Here is a 15,557-nt window from a genome sequence, read left to right as displayed (position 1 = left end):
CCTAAATTTTTTCCATTTGGTAAAAATGTTGCCATCATTTTTTTGTTATAAAAGAAAAATGTTAAGAGGTTCCGCGCAACAGGCCATTATAGGTCTGAGGATGAATTTTCTTAGTTTTCACTGTTTAAATACCCACAACAATCTTTTTGTTTCATAAAATGTAGGGTTTATTCTTCAATAAACAATACATACTTGTTAGGGATTAACGACTTTTGTAGCCTAAAATTTGTATTTTACATAAATTAAAAACGAAGCAAATTTATTTTGAGATCTACGACTTAGCCAATTAAAAAAATATATATGTGGTAGTATTTTTCACAAAAAGGAAGAAATGTAGGGGGTAGCGTTTGCAAAATTCAAAATCGCACATTTTTGTGAGCACCCTAACACAAGCTATAATTATAAGTCATAGAATTAATGTTTTTATGGGCGTCATAAAAATCAATATTTGTAAGCTTTTTAAAATCTTAAATTATTTATAATTCAAAACCAGGGTGAATTTTTTGCTTTGAAAACAATTGTTAAGATACACAATATTTATTGGAAAAATTAATGAAATTTAAATAATAGATTTAATTAATGATATAACTGAAAATACGTTAATTTTAATATTAAATATGCGGTTAAGAGCACAAATTCTTGACCCTCTCCCTCCAAACCAACCTATATTGTTGGCAACAGTCTGATTTCACAGATAATACCATTTTTTAGCATATTTTGCATCAATTAATTTAATTCTACTATTATTTTTACATATAATGCGTATAATTATTATTCAGTGCATTTAAGTATGTATCCGAAATAATTTAAATTCACTTCGGTTTTTGGCATGCAAATGGTGCCACGAATTAGTGCTCTTACGAGAGAAGTTTTTTTGTTCCTTTCACATATTAATTCTATTTCCCAGTAAACTTCGGAATACAAGCAGTGTTGAATTATATTAAATATAAAAAATCTCACTAAAAATCATCAAATCGTAAATTTTATTTTTACTACTTTATAAAAAAGTAAATACTCACTTTAAAATAGCTTTTGCTGTCTCCACTGTCGTGAATAATAGGGCAAGTGAAAGAAAGGTTAACCTTGAAACTGCTATTTTTAACATTTTCCTTGTTGCTTAGCTATTCATAAAAAAATATCATAAAATTTTACGTAGCAACTTTTCCCCCATCAAAATAAAAAACAAATCACTTTTTTAGCTTTAAAACTAGAACAAATTTGTTAAACACTTCGCGATTTCTCCGCTTGAAGAATTTTAAAGAATAAACCACAGCTTTTTCTACGTATTTGAATCTGCCTTTTATTTGTTTACACGGTTCTTCCCAATTTTAGACTTTTTGTGACAAATTTCATATTTTTTTGCATAATTGCGTGTTGCCAACTTCTCTTTTTGTTCGACGCAAAAATGAAAGATATCGCTTAGCAGTTCCGGTGTTTAAATTAATGATCCCGTAAGCAAACAATTCGAAAACATTTGATTAAATTTTTTAAATATTTCTTCTGCATGTGGGTACACTGAAGTACGTACTTATTCTTTGATCAAAAATGTTGAGTACGTAATAGAATTTAATTTATCAAAATTGAACAATCCAAAAGCAAATGTTTAGGTTTGTTAAGTTTTTGAAGTGTCTTACGTATTGTGGAACGAGACTGGCAACGTGATTGGTGGTCATTTTTTCCAGCAGCCTCACCATGTAACCCTTTTTGATCTCTTCCAATCACGAAGTACTACTGCTTCGTGCCTCCAATCAAGTTGCAAGATTCTTTTTATTCAAATGTAGATTTTAGGTTATCTCTTTCTATATTGATAAAACAAACGTATACAATACGTTAAAAATTCGATACAGTACTACATTTAAGAAATAGGAAAAAGAATTATGTGAAGAAAAATACTTATTATTAATAAAACGATCAAAGATCAAATAATTAGAACATGCGCATGAGAACGTGAAAAATTCAAAAATCAGCACATGGCCGCCACCGCGTGTACCGCGTGTTGGCTGTGTGCATTTTTGCGATTTCTTTCTCTACAGTCTCATGCTCTCTATAGTTTGTTCATGGTGAAGGTCGAGTATATATATATAATTACATGTGCTTTGTTTATCTTTCTAGCTGTGTCAGCAGAAGTGATATTTTATGAGAAAGCCGGTTGTCTGATGGTTTTGGTGCGCTGCTACTAGGTTTAGTTTTTTGAAGAAAAATGCCAAAATATAATGGACTTGTTCGAGGTGGAAGCCGCGGTAAAATCTCAGATTTCTCTGATGGCTCTGATGGCCTCGATGACAACGAAATCGAATTTTTTCTCGGTAAATATAAATCGTCTCCTCGAATTTACAATATCCAGTTCTTTTACATTCAATTTTATCTTAACTCTTCCTAAAAATATTAATTTCTTATGCGTAGACATTTCCTAACCTTTTCACCTGTTTCTTTTTTTTGACTCTTGCTCAGTAATATTTTCCATTATGTTTACGGCTCAAATTCAATAGTTATAGCAATTATCACCTATTTTGAATTAAGCTTGTGTTTCATTGAATTGTGACATTATTTCTAATGTCTAAATTTTTTATATTTCTCTGCAAAAACTACATCAAGTTGTAATAAATATATGTCTTAATTTATTCCAATAACCTTTTAATCTTGCAAATGAATGTTCAGCATCACTTGCAATTTTTTATAATTAAATTCAAAGCATTGATAAAATATATTCTTTCATCGGGGCTGTCAACGAAACACTCCACATTTCGTAATTTTTTCAAGAATTCTTCTCTTTAATTTTTGCCTTTGGGAATAGCAATTTTGAGATTTTACAATTTTAACAGGGTGGCCAGCCATCCAGGAAAATCGGGAGAACCGGGAGAGAAATATTACACCGGGGGATTTCGCGTATTTCATATATTGCGTGTTTTGTAATTTTTCAAAGTTTGCAATTAGAAAGTATATAATTTTCAAAGTGTTTAGAATAATTAAACTTTAAAGGTTCACAAAATTTCTCCTAATATTCAAAATTCTGCAATTTTGAAAGGTGAAAATGACAGCGATTTTTTTGTATAGAAATCACATTTTTTATTTAAAAAATGTATCCAGTCGTTCTGAATGTCACATGATACTTACCAAAATTGGCGCTATAGAAGAGTTTCACTGTATTTTAAAAAATTGTTGTTTTCGCAAAGCGAGTTAATTTTTTTAATTGCAGAGAGAAATTAAAAATATTTATCGGGAGAAAACAGAGAGATAAAAATTTCAAAAATAGTGGCCACCTTGGAAAGCACTTAATTAAATTCCTGAAATTCAATTAAATAAATGTACACAACAATTAATTCGAACTGTTGATCAAAATTAATGCAGAATTTACATTTCATAATGCAATAATTGTAGGATATAGTGTAATCACTTGAAATTGTGTGCAGATCGTGAAGAACGAGTGGTACGAATGGAAGGCGATGGCCTCACGGCAGGCATGCGGCCGCGAATATTTTTGAAATCAAAATCAAAGATGAACCTGAGCCGGAACCGAGAATTCACTGTACATAAATGTTTCGAAGATGACTTGAGTATGGCCCTAAATAACAATGAAAGCAATGGCTATGATACGAGACACGTTGTCGTCAGAGGAAGAGGAAGAAGTATCTACACTAGACTGGGGTCATATGGACCAAATCCAAGACATGACTTAAGAGATAAATTAACCCAAGTAGTACTAGCTGATGCCAACTGGTACAAAATCACTGTAAGTTTGAATCTTTTAATCCGCTTAATAAATTAATAAACCAGGAATCAAATAATGAAAATATATGGGGGACATTACCCGGGACAACCGTGAACAGAGTCATTTCCAAAATTTTAAAAACCACTACGTTGATGTAGAGGGGGAAAGTAGAATATTTGTATATACCTTTGAACGGTAAAGGTAGTTTTATTTATTCATAAATTTAAATGAATATAAATTACAATTTAAAATTGTTACATTCTCGCGCTATGATGAAGTCAGAGTGGGACGTCAGAGGGTTTTCATGCACATCTGTATTACATTAATATTGGAATAAATTAATACCTAAGTTTTCCTAAATACAGGAAAATCTTACCTATTACAGGTGTTTTATACCTACGTACCAAAATACCTTTCAAATTATTTATATGTGCCCCAAAGGGCTCACGAAGAAAAAAGTGGTTAAAAATAGTGTAACGCAACCCTGATAGCGTGAAACGTTCCGGGAACGTGTCTGGTACGTTCCGCGGGAACCTTCGGAAAGTTCCAGTGGAGTTTTCCAGGAACGTGTCCTGAGCGTGTAAAATGTTCGCCGCTTGGGAACGTTCCAGGAATGCTCCACTGGGACGTGTGGGGAACCTTCCATTATTGTTATTTTTAATAACAATTATCTCGTAAACCGTAGGAGATAGGTAAAAATAGATGTCATTTTTGAGTTTTGAGAACCGAATATACTACATTGTAATATTGTATCTACATCATAAGCTGACATTAATTTTGACCTATCACTTACTGTTTATCTGATATTCATTGATAATAATAACAATAATGATAATTTATTCTTTGAACGTTCCAGTGGAATGTTCATGGAACGTTCCCAAGTGGCGGACATTATGCACGCTTAGGGTACGTTCCTGGAATATTCCGTGCTACTAGGAAACACTGATTTCGGTTACGTTTTGTTGTGATAATCACTTTAACTTCATTAACTTTGTATTTATTTATAAAAAATAGTTAAAATTTTTTTCTATAATGCAAGAAAGCAGCTGATCATAATACTTACCATTGTTTGTTGGTATTTTTTTGTAAACTGACTAGTGGGCCTTTTTTTTCTAAGAAAAATGTGTTTAAAATTGTGTTCAGTGTTACCAACCATGTCCGTTAAATTATAGAAGATCATTTTATATTTCGTTCAAAAGTGAATGTTCCTTTTATACTATATATGCAGAATATCAAGCTTGTGTTAATTTATCGTTCATGTATTAAAAAGTTCCTTTTATTTTAATTTCCTTTTTAAATATATAATTAGAATTTGTTAATTTGAAAGTCTACTATCATATCTGTAATTCAGAATTCATTTCTGTTGATTAAAAATTATATTATTTGGTTAAAAATTAATTATTTCTTTGTTTAATTCTACTATTATATGCTGTGTCAAAAATTTAATAATTTCATTATTTTGTTGAAAATTCATTTACTTTGTGAAAGTCATAATTTGTGATCCAAAATTCAATCAGTTAGTTAAGCATTCGTCTTTTAGGTAGAAAATTCGTCCTTGTCGATTGAAAATTATGCTATGTGCTTGAAAATTTAACTCTTTGGTTTCAAAGTTAATTTTTTAAAATTCTTTTATTATGTTTTGGGTTTGATATTCTGCTGTTTTAGATAAAAACTCTACTATTTGGTGGGAAATTTAATTATTTTGTGAAAAATTCAACTTTTTTTATTAAACTCATAATTTGTGATCGAAAGTTTAACTGTTTAGTTGAAAATTCGTCTTCTTCGATGAATGATCCGTCCTATTGCATTGAAAATTTGTTTGTTTGGTAGAAAAGTAATTTTTTGGTTTAAAATTCATCTATAATGGTTGAAATTTACTTCTTCTTAATTAAAAATTCTACCACCATATTTTGAGTCCGAAATTGGCTGTTTGGCTTGATTCAACTATTTGGTTGAAAGTTAATTATTCTTTCTAGAAAATTCCACTATTTTTTTGAACAGGCATTATATTTCGATTTGAAATCTTAGTAATATGGTACCTACATTAATGTTATTTAAAAGAATTTCTTTTCCTATTTTTTTATTTTGTTTGTTTCCAAAATCACCCCATTTCACCTGTTTTGATATCATTTTCGTCACTTTTTTTGCATTATATATTTTTCATTTGAGTTCTAAAATGTTCAATTGTTTTAAAAGTGTATGTAATAAAACAATTAGTATTGCATAATTATTATTATAAACACTTAAGAGTCAAACTGAAAAAATCCAATTTTTGACCGAGTAGACCGGAGAAGAGTCTAAAATTTGTCTTTGAAGTTTGACTGGCCGCCCTAAATAACAAAATTAATTCTTCACAATATATATATTTATATATATTTTTTTCTTAGATCCCGTGGGGACAAAAGTTCGACAAAGACTTTATTATCAACAGTATTTTGAACCACATTGCGCCCGATACTTTTGTGCCCATCCTGGTAAACCTTTTTGATTAATATTTGTTTATCAAGCTCAATCATGTTCGCATTAATCATTGACTTTAACATAACTTTTCAGTACACCCTGCAAGAAAAGTCATCGTCCTTTTACGTAGATGATAGTAGTACAGCCAAAAAGTTGCTACAGTGTGATAACAAAATCAGACTGAACGATTCCTTTAGATTGCACGTCTACGTGCAGCCAGGGTATCCGCAGTGTAATATCAATGATGATCTTAAAGATCGACTTGCAAAGGCGATGACAAAAAGATATTGCCAAGAAAAAAATTCTTTGGATCTCTCGAGATTTCATCGTGATCCAGGTTTATATCAATTTTCTAAATGTTAAATTCAACTGTTGAATTTTCATTCAAAATCTCATTTTTGCGCTTTTTCAGATCTGGCAGATGACTATTTTTGTGCCTTATTTCAACCGTTCCTACTGACTACAGTCTTGGACATTGCCACTGAGCACATTCCGAATTTACACGCGTTGAATCTCGAAGGAAACAAGTTTCACTCGTTTGATCGACTTAGTACACTAAAAAGACGATTCCAGAATCTCAAAATTCTCCACATTGGCGACAATAAAGTAAGAAATTCAGTTTGGATTGCACTTTTCAGATTTTTTTTCGATAGTTTACTTTTACTGTAATTCGTACTTTAAGAAAATATTTCTACGATTCATTTAAATTATTTTATTTGGGTTTTCATTTTTAGATCAAATATATCAATCAAATTGATCCCATTAAGGACTTGAAACTGGATGAACTCCGACTGAGTGGAAATCCCTTCTGCCTTAAATACAATCTACGTCAAAGTGATTACGTGAGGTAAATTCTTAGATCATTGTATTCCATTATTCAGACTTCTTATTTTAGCTACCGGTGGAACTAATTTAATATTTTAAAAATAGCTTTTTTTACAAATTATTAATAAAAGATCATATTTGATTTGTAAAATAAAATAAAGTAGTAAATCATTCAGTTTGAAGATAAAAATTTAATTTTTTTATTACTGGTCACTTTTTATTGCGTAGTTTTGAATTTTACAAACATAACATTATTGTCTACTGAAAAAAATGCACTGAAAAAATGCAAAGAGCCTCTTCTTATAGCATTTAAAATTTTTTACCAAACAGTAGAATTTCCATCTAATAAAGATTAAAATTTTACCAACAATGTCATTGTTCAATATTCAACAAAAATGAAATAGTTCAATTTTCAATCAAAATGATGAGTTTTAAAACAGGGAGATTAAATTTCTGCTAGAAAGACAAATTTTCAACAAATACATCAATTTCCAACTAAATATTTGAAGCTCTAACTAAAAAAGGTACATTTTTATCTGAAAGAAAACGAATTTTCAACAAAAAATGGAATAGTGAAATTTTCAGATATAACAAAAATTAATTTCTAAGAATAGATGCAATTTGCAATAAAAGAAGTGAGTTTCAAACTAAATTATAAAACATTTTCAAATAAACAATAAATTTTTTTCTACCACAAATCGAATAATTAAATGTTCTGTTACTTTATAACTTCTTAACAATGTAGTAAACTTTGAACTAAAAAAGATAAATTTTCAACGAAAAATGGAATATTCGACATTCCAACTCCAAAATATTCTAATATTGAATAAAAACAGTTGATTTTAAACAAAAAATTGAGTAGTTGATATTGCAACCAAATAATATTTCAAATACTAAATAAGGAACAATTTAATTTCATCGAAAAAGACGAATTTTAAATAAAATACTTAATTTTTAAGTTCAAAAATTAATTTTCAGCAACAAAAAAAAAACAAATTTCCAATAAAATAGTTAAATTTTAATCGAAGGAAATTAATTCATAAACAAAAACGAAATAGTTCACTTTTCAGTTAAAAACATAATTTTGAACCAAGAAAAAGTAGATACTTAAATTTTCAACTACAAATAATCAGTTCTCAACTACAAAATTAATTTTCAACCAAAATAAATGAATTTGCAAACCAGAAGAATAGTTTTCTGAAAGAAAAAGTTAATTTTGCAAAAACATAGTTGAATTTTCAATTAAAAAGATTGAGTGTCAAGAAAAGGAAAACGAATTAAAAAAAATTAGTTAAATTTCTAACCAATAAATAAGTTTTCAACCAAAAAGATAAACTTTTAAGCATTAAGATGTTCAACTAAAAGATGCGAATTTTGAATAAAATACATGAATTTTCATCCTAATGGTTCATTGTTTAGCTAAAAAGGCCGAAATTTTAAGCAAAAACGGACAAATTAAATTTTCAGTTGATCAATTTTGAATGAAAAAAATTGTTTTCTTCAAAATAGTTTATTTTAAGTCAAAGAGATGACTTTTCAACAAACAACGTAAAATTTAATAATTAATATTTCAAATAAAAAATATTAAAAATTAAAAGCCGTGAATTCCAATCGCCGTTTCAGGGAACAAGAATGTTATGTTTGTAAAATTCAGAATTATGCAAGAAAAACTGACCGTACTTCAAATATTTAATTCTTATTTTCAAACGGAATAACGGACACTTTTAAAAATTTTACGAGGTACACATTCTCATCGTGACACTCGCGCTGCGCGCTCGATTTCCGACAGACATTTGTAAACAGGTTTTGTTGAATCTTTTTTCTCGTAATTTTCGTCGTTTTTACACACATTTTTTTATTTTTTTTTATTTTCAATGTTATTTTTTACGAATAAAACAAATAGTACTCGTCCTATCAAGGAGTGATTCTCGACGAAATTGTAGATATGTATTGGGATAAAAATGTTGGTTGATTTATCTTTTTTCGTATCCTATATAGTTTGACTACAAAATGGAATTTTTGATTTTTCATTATTTTTTTTTGCAATCAAAATTTGAATTTTCGATTTTCCAGGAAAATTCAAAAATTTGTTATGATAATCTTTTAGAGCTTTCAAAAAGCAATGTTTTTCTTCTCTTAAGGGCATGTGATACTTCGAAAATTGTCGATTTTACCAGTTTTAGGTTCCCCCGGCTTTTTTTCTAGAATAATAAATATTTAGTCCTTAAAATTTGGGAAATGATAGCGAGCATGCTAACTGACGTCCCCACACACTTTTTTTGTAGGTTAATTCAAAAAAGTTTTAATTTAGCAAAATGTAGTTAATTTGTATAGCGCTTAGGAAATAGTATCGATTTTTTCAGTGTTAGATTCCCCTGGCTTTTTCATAGGATAAGAAATATTTTGCCTTCAAAAACTGGGAAATGATAGCGAACATGCTAACGAACGTCCTCACACACTTTTTTGTGTTTTTTTTTATCAAAAAATTTTTGATATTGCTAAAAACGTGCGAGTATCTTTCGAGGTTATGTGTTTTACAAATCACCCGAGCGTTGCTTCCAAACTACACAATATTTTGGCCGAAAACTTTGGACTTACAAATAAACATAGTAACTAATCTCCCGGAACTAACCTTGTTTGCAGACAATCAAAAAAGTTTATTTCATAAATAATTTCCAGATTATCGGAAAGGCAGAGATGAAAAACGACATAACCTCAAAATAATGCATATGCATAACATTTTTCTTTAGCACAATATATATTTTTTGTTATTATCCCCAAAAAAAGAGTCTGGGGATGTCCGTTATGATATTTTATACTATCTCCGAATTCAGTTTTTAAAAATTTTCATTTTTGTAGAAAGAAAGCCGGGAGAACTGTAAGTATCACATGCCCTTAACTTTTTTTCATATCGTGCGTTTTTTGGGTTAAAATCTTGATTTGCTGTTGATTTAAAAAATTTTGAAAATGCTATAACTGAGAATTTTCTTTTTTTTTTCAAAAAAAGTCATTAGGATAAATTTTTTGTTCTGTTAAATACTATAAATATCCGTACATAGAATTTTCAAATTCAGAAAAAAGTGGTTTCAGCCATTTTCAAAATGCGCTCACTTTTTCAATTTTGGTAAAAAATGGCTGGTTAAAGAACTCGTCCTTTCTTTCAGGACCTAAAAAAAGTGTGCCAAAGATGAATTTGATCCGTTCATTTTTTCGAGAGTTATCGTGTTTACGGACAGACGGCCGGACAGACAGACGCCATCGTAAAAGCCTGATTTTCGGATTCAGGGGGTCTCGAAACGTGGAGAGCCGTTGAAAAATAGTGGTGTCAAATGTCGGACAATTCTAATACTTTCTCGATCATAAATGATGAGAATGTAAAAAGCTATTTTTCATATATTAAATTAGAATTTTCGCAGAGCTTGGTGAGTGGAAAACTCTCCCATTAAGAGATTGATAAATTTGTTTTGATGATCACATTCTAATTACGATATTCGGGCTCGATTTTGACTGATAAAAAAATTATTTGAGTTGCTTTGTAGATCTATTTAAGTTGAAAATTTTTGCTCTTTCACATTTTTATTCGTATCTCGCATACTTTTACCAGAAACGGTAATTTTTTATGTTTATAAAAGAAGTTTCGATGGATAAAGCCAGAAGCAGGAACCAGTTTTGACAGAAATATTGTGTTCACTTTTTTCAGTCAGTGAGTTTAAAAACGTTTAGATTTGATCAAATCTGCGAAAGTCAATTTTCACACCAAACCAGTACCTTTTCATTGATTATGAGAATGTAAAAAGAAAATAATGTTAGTTTAAAAACTTTGTTTTATTAATTTAACAAAAGATCAAATATTTTGTGTAGTCAATTTGTTTAACATATCGGCTCCCACGCACCCCAAAACTAGGGAAAGCGGCTACCCACATCGCGTCCAAAGTGCGCGAGCGATTCTCATTTAAACAATCTAACTAATCCTATTTCTAATTTTTATGTAATCTAACCTGGGATTCCGGATTTGTTTCCTGGCTAATAGTGACGTGCGGCAAAGGTTTCCAAAGCTTCTACGGCTGGTGAGTCTTGAAATTCACTAAATAAGTAATATTAAATAATAATTGCAGGTCTCAAAAACCGGTCCCTATACCCCCTATTGTATCCTGTATTCAGTTAAGGTCCCTAAAGTACCCTATATTCAAGATTTGTTCCCTATGGTATTCTATTTGCAGTCCATAATGGAACTTTAAAAAAGTGTATAGTAAGATCAAAGCTTTCAAGAGCCAGGGATTAAAAAATACAAAGCTTCCTCTATGAGGATGCAAAACTAGCAAATCAGGACTGCTACAGAGTCACTATTATAGTCACCTTTTTCTCAAATCACTTTTTAGTCACTTTTTTGTGAAAATATCACATTAGTCACTTTTCTTTCAATAAATTAATGGATGGGTTAATCAATAATTTTAGGTCGGCACCTATTTCTGAATCTCCTTAAATTATTTTAAAATATTTAGGGGTAGTTTTTAAGATTCCGAGACATTTGAAATAGATTTCAATAATTTGAAGGAATTTTTAAGACTCTGGTATTTTCCAAACCTTTAAAGCATTTCAAGAGCTTTTATTTAAAAATATTGTGGGGAATTTTAAAAGGCTCCATGGAATTATCAATTAATTTCATTAATTTAAAGGGCTTTCAAAGCGTTCTAAATATTTTAGGATAAAGGATTCTTGAGAATTTTGGAAGATATGAAACGATTTTAAAGGACCTATTAGGTTTTAAGATATTTAAAAGATTGCACAGGATTTTATGCGATTTCCGAGTATTTCAATGATTTTAACGGATTTTCAAGCTGCCAATGTATTTCAATACATTTTACAGGCTTTCATCAAATATCATCTTGGAATTTCACGGCATTTCATAATATTTTAGTGCATTTGAAAGAATTTATTCATGAGAATTAAAGTATTTCATAGGGGTTTAAAGATTCGAAGTGACTTGGAATTCACCTTGAACTCGGATTTTTAAACATTTCTTTTTTAATTTTCAAAAGTTTTTATTTAATAGGATCTGAGGATTAATTGATTAAATAATCAAAGGATTTGAAATGTATAAAAGTATTTTTTTAGATTCCTTGGCATACTGAAAAGCTTTAAAAAATTTCCAAAAATATACAAGAATCTTAAATATTTAAAGTTATTATATATAATTACAGATTCATTTTTTATTGATTTTAGTCATTTAATCTGATATAAAAGGATGTGATATATTTGAGAGTATTGTAAATGATTTTCAGGTGTTTTCAAGGCTTTTAAAAAGTTTTAAGAGATTCCAAAAGATACCACTGGATTTGAAATATTTAAGAGAATTTTAAGAGATTTCCATAAATTATATATATATTTCAATAGTTTGAAGAGGTTTCAAAGACTTGGAAATATTTTAGGGTATCTTGTAGGGTTTCAAGGAATTTTCAAGATATTTAAACAGTTTCAAAGGATTTTAAAAAGTTTTAACAAGTTTAAGGAATTTGAACGAATTTGCATGCGGTTGTAAATGATATCCTAGAATTTCAGAAGATATGGAAGGATTTTACAAGACCAATAAAGTTTTAAAATGTTTAAAAATATTACAAGGGACTTTATAATATTGGAAGATTTCAGTGATTTTATTGGGTTTTAAGAACTCTCAAAGTCTTTTAAGCGAATTTCCAGGATTTCCAGAAGTATCATTTGATTTCATGTAATTTCACGGGATTTTATAATATCTTCATGGATTTCAAAGAATGTATTGGCAAGAAGTGAGGGATGTGAATATAGTTATACTGATCTTTTTTAAAATCCTTTTAAATTCTTTTAAATTCACTCAATTTTACTCAATTCAGTGACTTTTTCAAAAGTTTTTGTTTTATTTATCTTAAAGTCCTTAAAATTCATCTTAAATGAAATTATTTTTTGAAATTTACCTTGAATTCTTTTAAATTCTTTGGGATTCTCTTGATCTTTTTTAATTTACTTGCGGTCTTCTAAATCCACATAATTCTATTTAATTAAATGAATTCTTTGAATTTTTAAGTTTTTTATAAATTATCCTAAAGTCGTTTAAGCTCATCTTGAATTCTGAAGCATCTCATCAAATAATTTTGACTTCCTTGAATTTTTCTAAGTTCATTTCAAACTTGCCGAATTTTATGCATTTTTTCATATTTGTAAACTTGTTTGTTTAATTTGTATGAATGTCTTCGAATTCTTCTCGTTTACCTTAAACTCCTCTAAATTCATTCCAATTTTACGAAAATCAATAGAATTGATTTGGTTAACCAAATTTTTTCAATTAATTTTAACTCTTTTGAACTTATCTTGAATTGTTTTGAAGTATTATTATAGTATATATAAGGACTGTTCTTAGACCTGTACTTAGTACATTAAACTATATATTTATAAATCAATTTTAGGATTCGTTTGAACTACCTCCGCCTATTTCATTCGATGTCGTCGAGGAGGGACTTAAAATACCGTCTTCGAAAAGGAGTTTTACTCTTAATCAGGAAGCAAAAGACATCGCAGGTCAATTTCTCCAACAATACTTTTCAATCTTTGACAACGATAATCGACAGAATTTGTTAAATGCTTATCACGAAAAAGTTTCCTTCAGTCTCACTGTATCTCCAGGTTTGCCTTCCAGGTATTTTCCACTTTAATTATTAATTTATTCGAATATTTCGATTAAATATTAATTGTATCATATTTTAATTCCAAATATGCTAACAGAATATATCAACTTTTAGACCAAGTGGTTATCTGGGAGAAAGCAGAAATCTGCTTCGATTAAACGATCCGAACAGACGTCGAAAATTGTTGAAAACCGGACGATTGTCAGTCCTCTCAGCAATTTCCGATATTCCTCAAACCAGACACGACTGGGATTCATTCACAATGGATCTCTCCCTCTGCACAGTAAGTAAATTAAACAACACTGAAACTAAATATAGCAGAAGGTATCTACAATGACCAGAAATTTATACAATTTTCAATTTATCGTTTAGGAGACGTTGATGCTTGTGACAGTCACTGGTCTCTTCAAAGAAATCGCAACTACGGAAACTTCTTTTCGTTACTTCAACAGAGTTTTTGCAATTGTTCCCGAGGGTACTGGTTACTGTGTTCTTAACGAACAGCTTCACGTCAGTAGTCCAACCCAATTTCAGCACAGGCGAGCTTTGGAAAAGCAGGCCACTACCGAAGTTTCCATATCGCCTTCCTTAACTGAAGATGTCAAGCAAAAAATGACAGCAACTCTGAGTAATGAGACGAATATGAATAGGGTATGGAGTCTCAAGTGCTTGACGGAAGTAGAATGGAATTACGATAGAGCCGTTGCTGCCTTTCAAACATTTTTCAAAGCGGGACACATTCCGGCGGAAGCGTTTGAGAAGTGAGTTGCAAAAGAAAACCCAAAGATGATGAGAAAATGAAAAAATAGAATAAAGGCAAAGAAAGAAGAAGCCAATTGGGTTCCTCTGCAAATCCAAGTATTATTTCGTTTGATTAATCTCCTGAATTCAAGATTAGGATTCAGGATTGATCAAAATTTCTTTTTAGTTTAGATTTCCTTCTTTTTTGTTGAATTTAGTACTTATCGTACTTACCTACTTATTTAGATTACCTATTCAAGTATTGTGACAATATGAGCTATTATTGGAAAGTTTATTCTAATGTTTCGTTTTTTTTGTTCTTTTAAATACGAACGATGTATATTTTAAAAGGTAGATGTTAGTTTGTGATACCTGATTGCTCGCGGAATAAACCTAAATATTTGAAATGTTCGACTGATCATTATTAAGGCTGAATTTCAAAGAGATTTTGTACTTTTATAGAGACATGATGTTTAGAGAGGAGTGATACTCTACAGTATACCAAATGTCAATAATAGAAAATGATCAAAATATGATAAGAAATACTGTTTTCTATACTACGAATTTCGACAATATTGACTCTTGGTGTTCAAGTACATAAATAATAAGTTATTTAGTTTTTGATCAATGTTTGAAGATGTTTTCGCTTTTATTTCGTTTTCTGTTGAGGATATTTAAGTTTGTTTTGCGTACTTAAGAGTCAATCAAATTGTGAATCTCAAGATTAATTCTACATTAAAATTAGTTATAAAGGCAGAACTTTGTTTTGATTTTTCAAAAATGCTCAACAAAGTTTTTACAGATTGAAAGCTGGTTTGAAGCATGAAATGAAAACAAAGTTCGCGTAGAGGATATAGTAAACTTTTGAAAAATTGTGAAGAGAAGAATTGTATCGAGAAGCCTTAAACTTAGGAGCATATTTAAGAAAATGTGCCATTTTTTCTACCAGTGATACATATGTATGTATTTTCTCAAAACTGCGATATACTACAGGGTTATCTTTTATTTTATATTTAACGGAGTTCAAAAACGAGTTTTTTAAAATCCACGCTCACGCACAAATTATTTGAAAATTAAAAATTAAATTAGAAATACGGAAAACTGATTCCGTTGCTATCATTAAAGAGCTGCAAATTTTTCCCATTTATCTGCTGCGGAGAGTTAAA

At 29.8% G+C, this 15,557-nt stretch overlaps 2 protein-coding genes across 2 annotated transcripts in view; one reads left to right on the top strand and one right to left on the bottom strand.

Annotated features, from left to right (window-relative positions):
- Positions 1 to 1,135, bottom strand: part of LOC117167227 (cathepsin D-like) — a 5,018-nt gene extending 3,883 nt beyond the window's left edge. The window contains exon 1 of the mRNA XM_033352004.1: positions 1,020 to 1,135. Within this exon, the coding sequence (XP_033207895.1) occupies positions 1,020 to 1,105 (86 nt within the window). The 5' untranslated portion in view covers positions 1,106 to 1,135. The remainder of the gene's footprint in view (positions 1 to 1,019) is intronic.
- A 918-nt stretch (positions 1,136 to 2,053) lies between these two features.
- On the top strand, positions 2,054 to 15,263 carry LOC117167224 (nuclear RNA export factor 1-like). The gene is made up of 10 exons (XM_033351996.1): positions 2,054 to 2,306; positions 3,411 to 3,730; positions 6,097 to 6,183; positions 6,263 to 6,506; positions 6,582 to 6,775; positions 6,904 to 7,016; positions 11,025 to 11,061; positions 13,432 to 13,661; positions 13,765 to 13,933; positions 14,023 to 15,263. The coding sequence occupies exons 1-10, from the start codon at positions 2,201 to 2,203 to the stop codon at positions 14,413 to 14,415; spliced, it is 1,893 nt and encodes a 630-aa protein (XP_033207887.1). The 5' UTR covers positions 2,054 to 2,200; the 3' UTR covers positions 14,416 to 15,263.
- Positions 15,264 to 15,557: the final 294 nt, after the last annotated feature.

This window comes from Belonocnema kinseyi, chromosome 2 (assembly GCF_010883055.1).
Source record: "Belonocnema kinseyi isolate 2016_QV_RU_SX_M_011 chromosome 2, B_treatae_v1, whole genome shotgun sequence".
Taxonomy (NCBI): domain Eukaryota; kingdom Metazoa; phylum Arthropoda; class Insecta; order Hymenoptera; family Cynipidae; genus Belonocnema; species Belonocnema kinseyi.
This window is presented reverse-complemented; position numbering and strand designations above follow the sequence as displayed.